The following is a 15,523-nucleotide window of genomic DNA, read 5'->3' as shown; positions in this document are numbered from 1 at the left end:
TGTTCATGGAAGAGGTTGCAAAATCCTTGGCTGTTTAGGGTTGTAGTTTTTATTACAATTCTTCATATTTCAATCTAGTGGAATAAATAACAAGATGTCTAACAGCCCATGAAAGAAACTTTCATTTTGTGTTTGTCTTTTTCTTCTTGTTTGTGTAGTACAACACAAGCCATTAGCTACATTTCAGTGCTTCCGAAAGGAATATATCTAGAGGTAGAAAAATCATTGTGGAATATTAGGCTCCATGAAAGAAAAATGAATAAGGTCAGGTTTTCCTGGATGACAAGTGGAGCACAGAGGAATAATTACAACATTTATCCTCTGCTGTTGAGTTGCACTGGAGATGATAGGCAAAGGTCATGAGAGGAACAGTCTCAGTATGGATCTTCATCTATGGCCTTTAACCTTCCTTGTCGCTCTCCTTTGAACATTTCTGAACGGCTAATAATGCACGCTGGGCACGATTCCCTGAGTCCAGCTAGTTCCCCGCACCGCTGACTCTAAATTTAGACCACCATCATGATGACAATCTATAATTACAAGGAATGCTTCTGTGACATGTATTAATTGGGGCCGTTATTGCAATCAGTATTCTGTGGCAGGAGTAATGTTCATCTAACGCATTCAAAAAGTGTGTTAACTCTGACAATCCCAGGCAGGACTCTGTGACTGGTGAAAGGTTTGATACAACTTTATGCTGAAGGCATCCTAAAGCTTGTTATGATCCATCCGTGCAGGTTCTCTGCATGCAGTCATTTAATCAAATTCTATACTGCCGAGTAATCAGACTTAAATCAACTCTTATAGGATTAAAGTCCCACTTCCATAAAATCACACTTGATTAAACTCTATATAAGAGTGGAACTATTCAATTAATTTTACAGTTTTATTCAGCACTTTCTCATCCAAAATAGATAACTGCATGATTCAATACATCAGTGCCGTTGCTGGGGAATGAGGCCCCAGCACAGGTTGTTGCTTTGGAGCCCCTTGTAATTGTGGGGACCCCTAAGGCCGGGGGCACCAAGAATAGTCACTAACTTTCACACCGCTAGTGACGTCCCTGGAAGACATGACTACAAGCCACATACACAATATACCTACTCAGTTTTGCACAAGCCTGGCTACAAACCTCAACGGACAATATAGGTAAAACCTCCATTGCTATGGCAACCAAGAAGTGGCTAACTGGTTTAGAAAATGTTACTTTCTGAGTAACATTATTTTTTATTATCTTTACAGCAGCTTTGCACCCCTCTTAGATGCTTGCCTTGTGTTTCCTGTGGGACCCCGCCAAATCCCACCTCAATATCTTCACACTACATTTTATCAACCCTATTAGCCATTTCGGCTAGGCCTGGAGTAGACGTGAGAGAATTACCAGCATTCCGATGGAAGGAAATACTTGCTGAGGGACCTGATAAAGTAACATCACTTGAAACCAGTAATGAAGTTACACGTGAGCCTGGCTTCATCACCAAACCCCTAATACATCTTCATATTGAACAGGAAAACACAATAAAGGTCTAGGAATTAACTCAGGCAGAGTAGTAAACCTTAAATACACCTTTCAAGAAAACTGATGAGGATCTGTATTTTTCTAATGAGCAGCTAACGATCAGGGCAGCTAATGAGCAGAGAATGGTCACACTCACCTAGCGTACCCTTGCTAATTAGCTACACATCGACAACCATATTGTTTTCTATTGGCAGCTATCAAGGAAATAAATCAATATTTTACTCTATATTTAGCAGCAACCTGAGCTGAGAAAAACAAGCTCAGAGGCGAAACTCCACACTCTGATTTTAAAGGTGCTGCACTTTACCAGTTTATTGATTCAGTACATAGTGAAGAGTTACAATTAATCATTAATGCAGTTATGATGCTTTTAATATCTCAGACATCACAACTAAGCAAAGAAGAGGCAGCCAATTAGTAAAAAAAAATCACAATAATCAGTAACAAAAGAAAAATTAATTACAAATTAATTAGTTATTATGAATTACCTTACATGCCCTTGACAGACCTAGCAACGAAATTAGCACCAACAGAAACACCATCAACTAAACATGGGACATTACTTGTGGTCAGATAAATCAGATAGGTCAGAACACATTTTGAGTTTATTACCCTCCTTAGCCTCAGTCTTGGAATACATTCCCATAGAGTCTTCATTGATCGTCTGATGCATACAGAAAAAAAAAATGCAAGAAATGTAAAAAAAATAAAAAAATAAATCTGTTCAAATCTGGTTTGCTGATTGCTACACAATTAGTGGACCCCCAGATGCAACAGCATTTTATCAGTCAACCTGAAATCTAGGTTCCCTTTCGTTGTCACTACGAGTTCCGTCGTGGCGACGAATGGGGTTTCGCTTAGAAAGCCTATCGACTTTGAGTATAACAAAACGAGGCAAAGGCAAATAAATGCCATGGGTCTGCGGAATTTGCATGGCGCAACTCCGCCCCACCTCGTGGGTATAAAATGAGGATGCCGGCAACCAGTATCTCTTCACTCCACAGCCATTTCTGACTTCGCTCTACGAGACGAGCGACTCTCCGGTATTGGTGTGACGGCGATCTCCAGCGAGTTCACGCTGCCTGCTGATCTGTGCAGTATCTGCCAGTGAGTGTGTTTTTCCCTACTCTCTTCAGCATCCATGGAGTTTTTTTCTCTCACAAAAGTTTTTTCGTAATTTTTTAAAGACGGCTCGCCCGTGCACTTCTGGTTGCGGTCAACTCATTTCCGACTCTGATGGGGAAATTTTCTGCGAGTACATGACCATCGCGTCATTACGGTCGAGACTCAATGATCTCGTTAGAGAGAGAGTCCCCTCATCCACACCCCAATCTACATCCTCCACGAGAGGTGGTACTTCGGCTGGTGGCCAAGGTGACCTGAGGGTGATGGTGTGGAACAAAACACAGACGATTCGTCCTCGGCCCACGCCCCCCTCTTCACTGACACAACCCGTGAGCAATTACGGGACGCCCGTGGGCCCGTCTTCGGACCCCCTGCGGGTTTCCTTTGACGTTCCAGAATCGGATCGATGTCCATCGCAGCATCACAGGGCGGGCAATAATCTTCAGGAAGTCAAGATTCGGCAGTACTGCCACCTTCGGGTGCGCATACGACATTTGTCGAGTCGGATCCTGAGATGACGGGCCGCGCCACTTTCATCCTCCTCTGTCACCAGACCCCTGGCAGAGCAGGCCAGAACGCTGGTCCTTCTCTGGCGTCCTTTGTCAGATTGCGGTTAATGATCGTGCCCCCACACAGGGCCGCTAAGCCGTCCACGTCCGGGCTGGTCATTCCGCATCGCTGCACCACCGAGGGGACGTCTGTGGTTCGCATGACCCCGCTGGCACAGTTCTTGGGAGCCTGACTAGAGCTTCCCAACCTGTCTCGCTGGGTCGCATGAACCATCAGGCTCAGCTATGCGATTCAGTTTGCACGGTCTCCTCCCCGCTTCAGGGGAGTCCGCTCCACTTTGATCGATGGCAATGCCCCTATCATGAGAGCGGAGGTTGCTACCCTACTGGCGAAGGGTGCGATCGAGACTGTCCCTCCAGCTGAAATGAGGTACGGGTTCTACAGCCCCTACTTCATTGTCCCGGGGAAGGCCGGTGGGCTACGGCCAATTCTGGACCTGCACATCGTGAACCGCCCCTTCAAAGGCTGCCGTTCAAGATGCTCCAGGCCAAACGCATTTTCGAATGTGTGCGGCCACAGGATTGGTTTGGAGCGATCGACCTGAAGGACGCTTACTTTTATGTCTCTGTTCTCCTTCGACTCGGACCATTCCAGCGGTTTGCTGTCAAGAGGCGGGCATATCAGTACGCCGTTCTCCCATTCGGGCTAGCCCTGTCTCCTCGCCGCTTCACGAAGGTCGTCGAGGCAGCCCTTGTTCCTCCATGGGAACACGGGGTTCGCATCCTGAACTAACTCGGCGACTTGCTAATTCTAGCTTACTCTCGAGACCAGATTTGCGAACACAGGGACCTAGTGCTCCAGCACCTAGCTCGTCTGGGAAAAGAGCAAACTTTGCCCCGTGCAGAGGATCTCTTTTCTCTGTATCGACTCGGTCGCCTTCTCCACACAGCCACTGCTGACTTGCCTGAGACAAATCAAGCGAAAGAGTGCGGTCCCACTGAAGTTATTTCAGAGGCTCAAGGGGCATATGAAAGAAAAGTCCCAAGGTGGGCATGGGAACACGGCACACTCCGAGTACCAACTCCGACCTGCCGTCAGACCCTCACCCCGTGGTTGAACCTCAGTCTTCTACGGGCTGAGTGCCCCTGGAACGAGATTTCCAGGAAAGTTATTGTCTCAACACATACCTCCACAACGGGTTTGGGCGCCATGCGCAATGGACACGCTGCCGCGGGCTCCTGGACAGGACCCCAGTGCCCTTAGCATGTCAATTGCCTTGAGTTGCTGGCAGTACACCTTGCTCTGCACTGCTCTCTTGCATTGCTCAAAGGTCAAGTTCTTGTCCGCTCAGTCAATACCGCGCAGTAGGGCTGGGTAAAAATATCGATTCATCAATGCATTGCAATTATTTGTTTCTCAATTCAAATCGATTCATCAAATCCTATGAATCGATTCAGCCCACCAGCCAGTGGCGGCGCTGTGGGCAACACTCTAGTGAGAGCGTTCAGCGTTGTACAAGACGCGCTTTACCAAAACAGCAAGATGACGGACAGCAGCTGCACTCCGTTCAAGCCTGCACCACCAACCAGGGACGTCATTAGGCCTATTTTAGGGGGGCTGAAGCTACCCCAAAATTTTCCTAAGCCCACCTAAATGATAATAAGAACAACAATAAGTCTCCGGGAGTCTCCCGCATATTGATAGCGGCTCCCTGATGTCCTACAATTATTTCAAATCTCCCGAAATCTACAGTTTGCGAGCTCCAAACCGTGTAGCGCGCGCACGACAGAGAGAGAGCGAGAGTCCTTGCGTGTGTGTGCGAATGTGCGCGCGTGTGCCTCACGAAGCGCATTTTTTTTTATGAGAATGCACATTTTGTGTTTCTGTTTACATTTATTTTATAACTTGAATTTATAGGAAGAAAGAAATATACTTTCTATTACAGTAACATGCACTTTAGAGGTGTTAATAAAGCACCTGTTTGTTACAGTTGTGGTTTGTATTCAACACATGTACAATATGACATGAAACATGCTGGGGTCAATTTGTTCTTAAACATTGGTAATACTGCACACATTATTTAAAAATATACTCAGCTACTTAATTACTTGTGTACTTACTAATTATTGAATCGATATCGAAGCTAATAAATCAATATCGAATCGAAGCCTCAAGAATCTAAATCGAATCGAAGGCTCAAGAATCGAAATCGAATCGAATTGTGAAATTCCTAGCAATACCCAGCCTTACCGCGCAGTAGTGTACATCTACCGAGGTGGTCTACGCTCCCACCGTATGTCGCAACTCGCCCGCCACCTCCCAAGTCAGAAGCATCTAAGGTAGCTTCGCGCCATTTATATTCCCGGAGCCCTGAACTGTGTAACCTATGAGCTCTCATGGCTTCAGCCCCTCCCTGGAGAATGGCGACTCCATCTACAGCGGTTCAGCTGATTTGGGACCAGTTCGCAGACACACAGGTAGACCTGTTTTCCTACCACGACTCGACCCATTGTGCCCTGTATTACTCCCTGACCGAGGGCACGCTTGGCATGGACGCATTGGCGCACAGCTGGCCGCGGGGCCTCCACAAATATGCATTCCCCCAGTGAGCCTTCTTGCACAAACCCTGTGCAAGATCAGGGAGGACGAGGAGCAGGTCATTTTGCTTTCGCCTCGCTGAACCACCTGGACCTGGTTCCCCGAACTTGTACTCCTCGTGACAGCTCCTCCCTGGCCAATTCCCCTGAGGAAAGACATTCTTTCTCAGGGATGGGGCACCCTTGGCAGCCAGTGGTGGTGGCTACTATCACTTCCGCTAGAGCATCGTCCACACGACATGCCTACGCGTTGAAGTGGAACCTCTTCGTCAACTGGTTTCTTCTCACAGAGAAGACCCCCGGAGATGCCCGGTTAGTGTCGTGCTTTCCTTCCTGCAAGATGGGTTGGAAAAAAAATCTGTCTCCCTCCACCCTGAAAGTATATGTTGCCGCTGTCGCCACACATCATGACGCAGTCGACGGTAAGTCTGTGGGAAAGCACGACCTGATCGTCAGGTTCCTGAGAGGAGCGAGGTGACTGAATCCTCCTCGCTGTCCTCTCGTTCCCTCTTGGGACCTCTGAGTGGTTCTAACTGACCTGCAGAATGCTCCCCTTGAGCCTCTGCAATCAGTGGAGCTTAAGTTCCTGTCAATTAACCCTCTGGGGTCTGCTATAGCGCAGGTGTGATAGTCTTGCTTTTTTTCTTATCAGTGCAAAAGATAAGAAAACAACCGAACTGGCTGTGCTGTGACCCTCCTCAGAGAGTCGCCCCCCCAGAGGACGCAGAGGAGAAACGATTTCTCGAAACCGTCCCTCCCCAGTATAGTTTATCTGTTTTTGCACGACGCAATTCTCGAATAGCGTCAGTGCTGACATACTCACATTCATCCATGTCCTTATACTTTTTCTCCGACTCGGGAGAGAGAAAGCTCACAAGCGTCTCTTTAACCCGAGGCACTGTCATACCATGATACTTAATACCCAAAGCATTACTATAGTTAGACGTTTGGGCATTAAACACATAAAATAGAAACCGGCTTATTCCACGATCTCGACACCTCAGTGTGGAGATAGGGAAAAACAGCAGTCCCCGACGAGGAGGCTAAGATACAGAGTTTTTCTGTTTTTAGATATATTTCATCTAATAAACTCTTTTTATTTTCACTCTCATAATGTTCAGCTGGCCAGTAAATATTTAACTAGCAAGAGCACTAGATAAACCTCCTTGTAAAGCTCTTCTTTATTCAACCGAGTTATGAGCTGACTTATTTATTTATTTATTGAAAACTCAAACATCTGCCTTTTTCTTAATATCTTTATTTGTTTTTTTCTCATTTTTCTAAACAAAACACTAACGATACCAATTCCTCATAACTGAAAATCGCCAGCACTGGATCTGGCAGGTGAAAGCTGAGATAGGGCGGAGCCCGTCCCAACCCCGCTGTCAGATCTGTCCCAAAATGCGAGTCGCCGCCGTGCCTTGGCAACCGCGGGACCCGCGCGGGGAGCGCGAACCGAACCGTCCTCCTCGAAGAACGCCCGGCGGGAGCGGAGCGTCCTCACGGACAGCTTCTTGCAATGCTCACAGTGAGCCAACTCGAGAACTGACTGTGGCATGCTCCACTTCCCAATTAATAGTAACAAAAAGCTGATGTGTGTGTCCCCACCCGTGAAATAACGTGGGCAGGGAACAACACAAAGCTGCTTGTTCTCTTTTGCCATAATATATATATATATATATATATATATATATATATATATATATTGCAACTTGACAGACAACAATAAATATGACAAAGACAGAATACACAGATCGCTTGCTGAAGGCACAGAAGCTGTCGCGGTCTGTTTTCTGATGTGCTGCATAGCTTCCTGGTCTATGACGTCACCCGCCTATGACGTCTCGCTCTTCCATTGGATTGATTATACACGTGCTTCACGACGCAATCATGTAGAGCGTTCCCACCGCATCTCAACGCAGCTCGAGTTCCCTTGAAAGGGAACAAATATTTCCAAGTCCAATATTTGGTGATTACATAGAATAACGAGCGATTTACAAAAAAAATTGTAAAAAAGGCTGGTCATTTTTTATTGGGAACATCATAGGTGTTTTAGGGTTTTCTACACATCGTAAGAGTTAAATAGCATGTTGATATTTTCAGACATATTCAAACAGTGTTTGCATAAAAAACATCTGCTAAGTTGTAAGGTGAATTATATGGTCATGTATTTCAGTGTATACTGCATGTATGAAACTGCTTCCAGCTTTTAAATTCCACAGTAACTGATGCCCATCTTCCTCCTGTCAACACCCTCAAAGCAAATGTGGCATATTTAGTCAACAGAAACACTGCCCAGTTTGGGCCAATACATGTAAATTCTTGGTTGTAAATTGTGTGATTGTTAAACTGGCCCACAATGGAGAAATTTCTATCTGCAGAAATAATTATTCCGACAAAGAGACAAATAAATCTCTTTACATCCTTGTTGAACATGTTACACAGATCTTCCTGTTTAAGTGGGTGGTTCTTGGCCAGAATAATTTGCAGACAAGATGTGGAACAGACCTATGTTCAAAAGTCTGGCTATGTGAGATGACACACACCTCCATTCATGAAGAAGCGGATCATCTTCCATCTTGCGTCATCTCGCGTCTTTTGAAGTAGATGGATTTGTGTAACAAGAACTACACTACACACTGCAATCTGAACTGTTTTTTTTTTTTTTTGCTCCTGATGGTTTCTTTGACTTCAAATCTCTTACCAACCTAAGGACACAGTAAGCCACATCCTGCAGCAATACATGGCCTTACTCAGACATGGGTCAGTTTTAAATGATAACATATAGTCCCTTAGGTGCTCCTAAAAACAAACATGAGTATCATTTCTCTCTGATGCACTTGACCCGTGATTTATAGTCATGTCATCTAATACTACACAAAAACTGCATTTGGGGATGCAGTGCTTTTGATGTCACAACACGTGACTTCTGAACTGATGGAATGAAAATGGAGTGTTAGCATGAATGAAGCTCATGAGTTCCTGTCAAGGTCACAACTGAAGAAGAAAAGTTTTTGAAAGCTCTCTAGTCTGATCAAGTTCTCAGTTTCTTTGTTGAGCCTTAAATAGTTCTCCATAAAAGCACTCAACGTGGAGGCATTTGATCAGCTGCATGGATATAGTAAGCGGGACGTGTTTCTGCAGGGTGTAAGGGATTTTTGAACATCCAAGACAGAATTTGCATCACGAACGGGGCAGTGATCAGCAGGGGTGTGTTCTAATGAATAAACATCACTTTTCAGATAATTATGAGATGTTTTCGACTATTCTCTATTCAGCTTCATCTGCATAATTACATGGGATCGTAATGACAGTTAGTTAGCGATGACTCTGATGTCCAAGGAAATGAGTGACTGCCAAACCGCTATATGACAGTTATTTTCCTAGATGCAAAAACAAGAATTACCCAATGATAGTGGTCTGAATGAGAGAGAGAGAGAGAGAGAGAGAGAGAGAGAGAGAGAGAGAGAGAGAGAGAGAGAGAGAGAGAGAGAGAGAGAGAGAGAGAGAGAGAGAGATGAACAGACAGGAAATGGAAGCCCTTGTTTGACTTCTGTTTCTTTATTAACAGCTTTCTCATCATGCAGGCGGGCAGCTCCGCTCAGGTCTGTCTATGCTGAGATAAAGACTGAATCAGGGAGAGAAGACGACAGCAAAAAAACTAAAATAACCTCCATAATTAAGGTGCAAAAAACAAAGGCAGCCATTGATTTGCCGTCTAAGGGCAAAATGGAGGGCATAGCAATGGAGAGAGAGAGAGAAAGAGAGAGAGAGAGAGAGAGAGAGAGAGAGAGAGAGTGTGTGTGTGTGTGTGTGTGTGTGTGTGTGTGTGTGTGTGTGTGTGTGTGTGTGTGTGTGTGTGTGTGTGTGTGTGTGTGTGTGTGTGTGTGTGTGTGTGTGTGTGTGTGTGTGTGTGTGTGTGTGTGTGGCCTGATAAACCTTGCATTAGCTGCTTTTCCACTGTCGGGCCAGCTATTAGCCACAGCCGGGCTGGGCTTATAGCCTTTAACCTGTAGCACTGAGCACAAAACCAGTCTGCGTTTCCACCGTCAGGCCAGAAACATACCTCTCTGGAACAACTTCACACTAACCCATCATTTCACAAACAAATGGAAGTTTTATCAGAAAACGAGTAAGAAAGAAATAACAGAAAACTAGCGCGATCGCAAAAGCGGCCGTTTGTTTGCATTTTTGTTGTTTATTTAAAGATTCAAAACCCAAGCAATTGATGTTTTACCACAGGTGTACAATAAAAAGTGATTGATCATAATGAATTAATTTGTGTCAAAATTGCACATTCATACAGCAATAAAGTGGTTTACCGTTATTTTACAAAAAATTTTTAGAAAGAATGACATTTAGAAAGAATGATAATTTCTACAAATATTACACCAAAAATACATCCTGCGGTGCTTATATTTTCAGTCAGAGAAACAGAGGAAGCCTTCGAAAAACCGGGGTTGCTTTATTTTATGACATGCGGAGCTATATGGATATCAGAAAGTCCAGTATAAAAAGACGAGACGTACTGACAGATAAAATAAAAACACGATTGTGATTGCCTATATGATTTGTCTGATTTCTTCAAGCAGTCATATTTACCATTGTTTACTATGGTAATGGTTAGCGCGCATAGTCTTTTGCATCGCATAATAATATTTCTGCATTATACGGTGATCAGAATCCACATGGTATTCAAACATTCGCTGCTGTGTGAAAGTGATTTTTGAGCCAAAATGATTTTAAAGTCTTTAATGCTGATGCTTTGGTATATGAAATCATCCGCGGTGCTGCCGTCTCAAAACTCAGGTAAACTCCGCCTCTGTTAAACACCTCTCCTCAAGCCCGAGTTGGCCCGCTTTGAACCAAGGTATCCGGCGGGCCAAAAAACCCTGGCCGTTGGTCCCGAGGAAGCCCCAACGAGGCCCGATCAAGCCCTGGAAGTGACAGTGGAAACGCTACTGGCAATGCCACGCACTAGCACTAGCACACCTGCTTTTGTCTCGACAGTGGAAACGCGGATATTATGGATACAATGTTGAGAGATTTTCTTCTATCCTCAGTATTTAGCGTGCTCACCGTGTCTCCCACCTCTGATGCAAGTTTGTTTGCATTTAACTGCACTTTATAGATCAAAACACTGCTGTTGAATATTTTAGTATTTTACTCAAAAAAATACCTAAAGATGAAAGAAAAAAAGAAAAAAAAGAGAAAAAGGGCAGACAAAATTATTTATCTTTAGCAGAAATAATAATTTAAAGTTCTTTCTCTTCTGGGAAAACAAATAGAAAACATTGTATTGAAGTTTTTTTGTGCACTCAAATGCTCTATAGAATCAGATTGTCCCTCCGTCTAATAACACCTGCATATAAGTCTATTGGCTGAAGGTATGATAAAAAAGAACAAGCATTTGGATATGCCCCAGCTAGACCTCCTGTTTCAATAGGAAATACATCAACCCAGAAAAGCAAACAAAACTTTTTAATTGGGATTTTTGAGAAAAATAGAGAATTTGTATTTATTTATGTATTTTTTCACTGTCTACAAAAAAGCTGTGCTCTTTAGAGAAGTATACTTAGCATCTTTCCAAAGGTAGTGGAAGGTGTGTGTGTGTGTGTGTTTGTTTATGTGTAGTAGGTCTGTCTCCTGAGAGAGAGAGAGAGAGAGAGAGAGAGAGAGAGAGAGAGAGAGAGAGAGAGAGAGAGAGAGCCTTTTCTCAATCCCAATCACTGTTGCTTCACTGAATTTCAGTTAACTCCAACACAGCTGAGCAGTCTAAGCCCCCATTCTTCAAAACACACATACACAAGGGTATCCTCGCTTGGACCAGAGTCTAGAGTTTTGCATACCAGTACTAAACCTTTTCAAATTAATTTTAAATTTCATTTTTCTGGTTTTAGTTAACATCAGAAAGGGATTTGTCAGTTAGTTTTCAGTTTATGTACACATCTCTATTTTGTTTTTTATAGTACTATATTCATAGTTATATCTGTTCAGCGGGATAGTTTTTATGAGACAATACTTTTATATCATTCCAGCTTAATATGCTTGTAGAATCAATTGTAAATACACAAGTCAAAACGAACTATATAAAATATGTTTTTATAGCACCAGAATGCTAAAATTGTTTGGAAAATTGCCTCTGGGATAAGAGGAAATATTGAAATCCAAAAGCAAAAAGTACACATCAATTACAAACATGTTTATTTTCCTTTAGGATGTTTTTCAACCACTTCTATTTGTTTTCTTCCATTAACGTATTAATTATTTTAGTTTCCAATGATAACCTAATGATGGGCAATGTGTACTTCCCCTTATCACTCTAAACCCATGTCTGCACATGAGCAGATGTCCAGTGGAATCCTGACACAAGAGACATTTCTGATAGAGTGTCACACATTCTTCTGTTGGCTTTCTAGAAATGTGGCCATCTGGGACCACTTGAATGTATGAAGGGGGCTCATTAGGTCAAAAGGTGGAGGGACATGTTTAAAAACTTCTAAAACCAAGAAGTAATGTAATGCCCCTTGTGCCAAAAAGAAGTCCACAAGACACCCAGATCAATGCGACTTAGAAACAATTCCCCAAAACACATACAATTATGCAGAGATAATGTTTGGGCGAAGGAAATCAGAACACACACACACACACACACACACACACACACACACACACACACACACACACACACACACACACACACACACACACACACACACACACACACACACACACACACACACACGCAGATGGCGGGAGGGAGAAGGACAGGGACAGAGGGGTAGAATCTCATTAGGTCTGGAAAGCGTGAGCGGTGACGACCTGACAGAATCAGATTAGTGATGCACACACTCTCTCCTCCTGTCACCCCCATCTGCTATAGCACTGCCGATAGGAGTGAAGAAGAAAAAAAACCTCTCTGAACTACGTAAACAGAATCAAGCTCAATAACCAGTGCCATTTGCACTTCAATTACAACTGTATGCGCATACACATATCTGGACACATTAACACTCCAAAAACATTCACACTTGCCCTATACGCAAACTCAAAAACCTTGAAGTTCTTTACCAAGTAAACTGATCAGCCAGCAAAGTTAATTGTTGAAGATTATGCAGACTATGCAGTGACTGAAAGCAGCAATTGTCTCAGTTTGTAGTTTCTGGTACTTTGGTCAGCTGTCTGAAACACCTCTCTAAGCAGAAACTCACCATGTCCACCTCGCAGGGGTGCGGGGGAGCGGTAGATGGCGACGGGTGGAGGGTGAAGCCAGGCTCCTGCCGGGTAACGGTGGTGCTGGGTCTCAGAATGTGAGAACGTGGAGGACAAGAGGACGATGGTGTTAGCAGGGTTTGAGCCCCATGCGGTGCCAAACATGCACCCTACAGCCAGAGGCAGCACGCGGGCAAGCCAAAGGGAGCATCGGGTCTCAGAGTGGGGGCGCATGGTTGTCGCCCCCTCCTCGCTGCAGGACAGCTTTCAGCAGGCGAAATGGAACGAGAAACAGGTGAGCGGGACCTGACGTCCATTAAGATCCCATGGTAGGGAACGCATGCACTCTCTTTGATGAAAATCCAAAGCAAAATCCTCTTTTCACCGCTGCCGAAGAATCGGTGGCCCTGAGAGAGTTGGCAAAATAGTTATTCCTCAGTTCCAGCAGATGTTATTCATCAGCTGCTCCTCTGAGAGGCAGAACCAGTATCCCCAATTGACCCGGCTCACCTCTGGGGGAGAAAAAATGTGGCGGGGAGTCAACGGGTGGCGACCAGCAAACCTGCGCCACTGCTTTCAAACAGCTGTCTCACGACCACACACTCCTTCTTCTCCCCAACTGAGGCAAAGAGGCGCTCACTGACTCTCTTCAGCGCTGCGTCCGCTCACACAGCTAATGAACCAAAAGTCTTGCCTGAGATCCGAGCCCCCACTCCAACACTCACTGAGCAAGACAGAGAGACAGAGCAGAGACTCTCCAGCAGAGAGGATGGAGACAGAAGCTGGCAGAGAGGAGAGAGGGAGAGGAGGGAGGCTCGACTCAGGTGAAAGTAAGCGGAGACGATGGGATGGATGTGAAAGAGGAGGCGGGAGTTGCTCAGATGTGGGCAAGCCCTATGCAAATCGCTCCACGGCACCGAGCAAATCAGGAGGGCTGGCTGCCTCTGCAGAGGAGTGAGCTGCCTTCCAGTCACGAGGAGCAGAGAGTGTGAGAGCGAGGAAAGTGAGAGAACACTTTCCACTCTCCCCAAAGCGAGAGCGATAGAATGCCATTTCTCACCGCAGTTTGGTGATAAGGATGTCATCTGAGCTGAGAGAACTGCTCCATGTTTCGGTGATGGTGAGAGAGATTCATCATACATATAATGTTTCACCAATCTTAAGCCTGATAAAAACAGATACAGATCCTTTGCCGATGCAAACAAATGCTGTGGCTTCTTTCAGGTCATATAGGTCTCATTATATTTATTAGTTGAGAACACTTGAATACCAACATAAAGTTGCAATTTATCAATGGGAAACAATGGGTTTAAGCTTGAATTTTCAAGCTTCTTGTTATTAAACATACGTTTGTTTTTGTTGTTGATTACAATACAGCTTGAAGGTATTTTATGTACTGTTGATGAATGATAACTGTAAAACTTCCTCAATAATACAACTCATTTAGTGGGTTTAGGAGCTTACAGTCTTGTATGACCAAACTACATTTCCACTACATTTCATCAAATCATTGTTTGTGACAAGAATGCTAAAAACTGATAAAACATACACAGATAAAGCATTAATCCACACCTAAAGTGCATGTTTTGCTTTTCTTGCAGTACCGTGAAAATGCTGTGAACGTCAATAAGGGGAAAAGAGAAAAACTGAGAAAAGAAAGAAAAATGAAATTGCTGAATGCATCCATTTTTATGACAAAAGTCATTTGAACACACCGTATATCATACGTATAACTTCAAAGGGAGACTTAAATGCAGAATGAGCCTCCAAAAGAAACATCAACACACACACACACACACAAAAACATCCTTATAAATGGTTTCAGTATCCATGTGATTTTTTTGTGTGCAAAATCTATTTATTAAAGTATAATTTCTCCTAGACCAGTGATTCCCAATCACTCCTTATGTGTGGCCATATGGGTATTTAAAAAAGGTTCAAAATGAGTATTTGGAAAGATTTTGATGTTGCTTTATAAAACCTTTAAGTCTGCTACCTGCCAATCATACATTTTCATTCAAACTAGTAAAAATGACAGTGGATTCATTTGTGGGTAATATTTTATACTTGCCGATCTTTTATGATTTGCATTACATCCCATGTAGATTTGATCAAGAAATAACTTTGCTGTTATATATAGAATCAAAGTTTCTGGATGATTGCCCCCATAACTGTTAAAACTTAAGAAAAAAAAAAATTCTTATTAAAATGAGTGCTCAGATTTTCCAAGGCACCAAAGCACAATTCAAACATTTAAAATAGAAACCTAAAACATTTCAAACTTTCAAAAGCAAATTATGTTTTCACTGTGTCAACAAATCAGTCAAACAACAGTCAAATAGCAAATATTTTTATTTTGAAATGATGATGTCATCAATAAGAGAAAGCAATTTGTGTTACTAAGATGATTCAAAAAACAAACACTGTTTTCATGAACAGCTCTCTACATAACACGATAGTCCAAGTAACTAATAAAAAAATGAGACAAGATTAAGGGGTTGCGATCACTAAAAAGTTAACCAAAAGAAAAAAAAAACATATATTAGGAGTATGTTATCTT

General features: G+C 43.5%; 1 protein-coding gene across 31 annotated transcripts in view; it reads right to left on the bottom strand.

The window, feature by feature from the left end:
- The window catches only part of nrxn3b (neurexin 3b), a 623,191-nt gene that overhangs the window by 254,241 nt on the left and 353,427 nt on the right, over nucleotides 1-15,523 (bottom strand). Inside the window, exon 1 of one of the 31 annotated variants that reach the window (XM_077219949.1) lies at nucleotides 12,963-13,789. The exons of the other annotated variants lie outside the window; for them this stretch is intronic. Within the exon in view, the coding sequence (XP_077076064.1) occupies nucleotides 12,963-13,197 (235 nt within the window). The 5' untranslated portion in view covers nucleotides 13,198-13,789. Of the gene's footprint in view, nucleotides 1-12,962; nucleotides 13,790-15,523 lie in introns of those variants that run through there. 31 annotated transcript variants of the gene reach the window in all.

This window comes from Siphateles boraxobius, unplaced genomic scaffold (assembly GCF_051911475.1).
Source record: "Siphateles boraxobius isolate OS27281-9 unplaced genomic scaffold, OSU_SipBor_1 8, whole genome shotgun sequence".
Taxonomy (NCBI): domain Eukaryota; kingdom Metazoa; phylum Chordata; class Actinopteri; order Cypriniformes; family Leuciscidae; genus Siphateles; species Siphateles boraxobius.
Note: the sequence above shows the minus strand (reverse complement) of the source record. Positions and strands in the feature narration are given on the sequence as shown.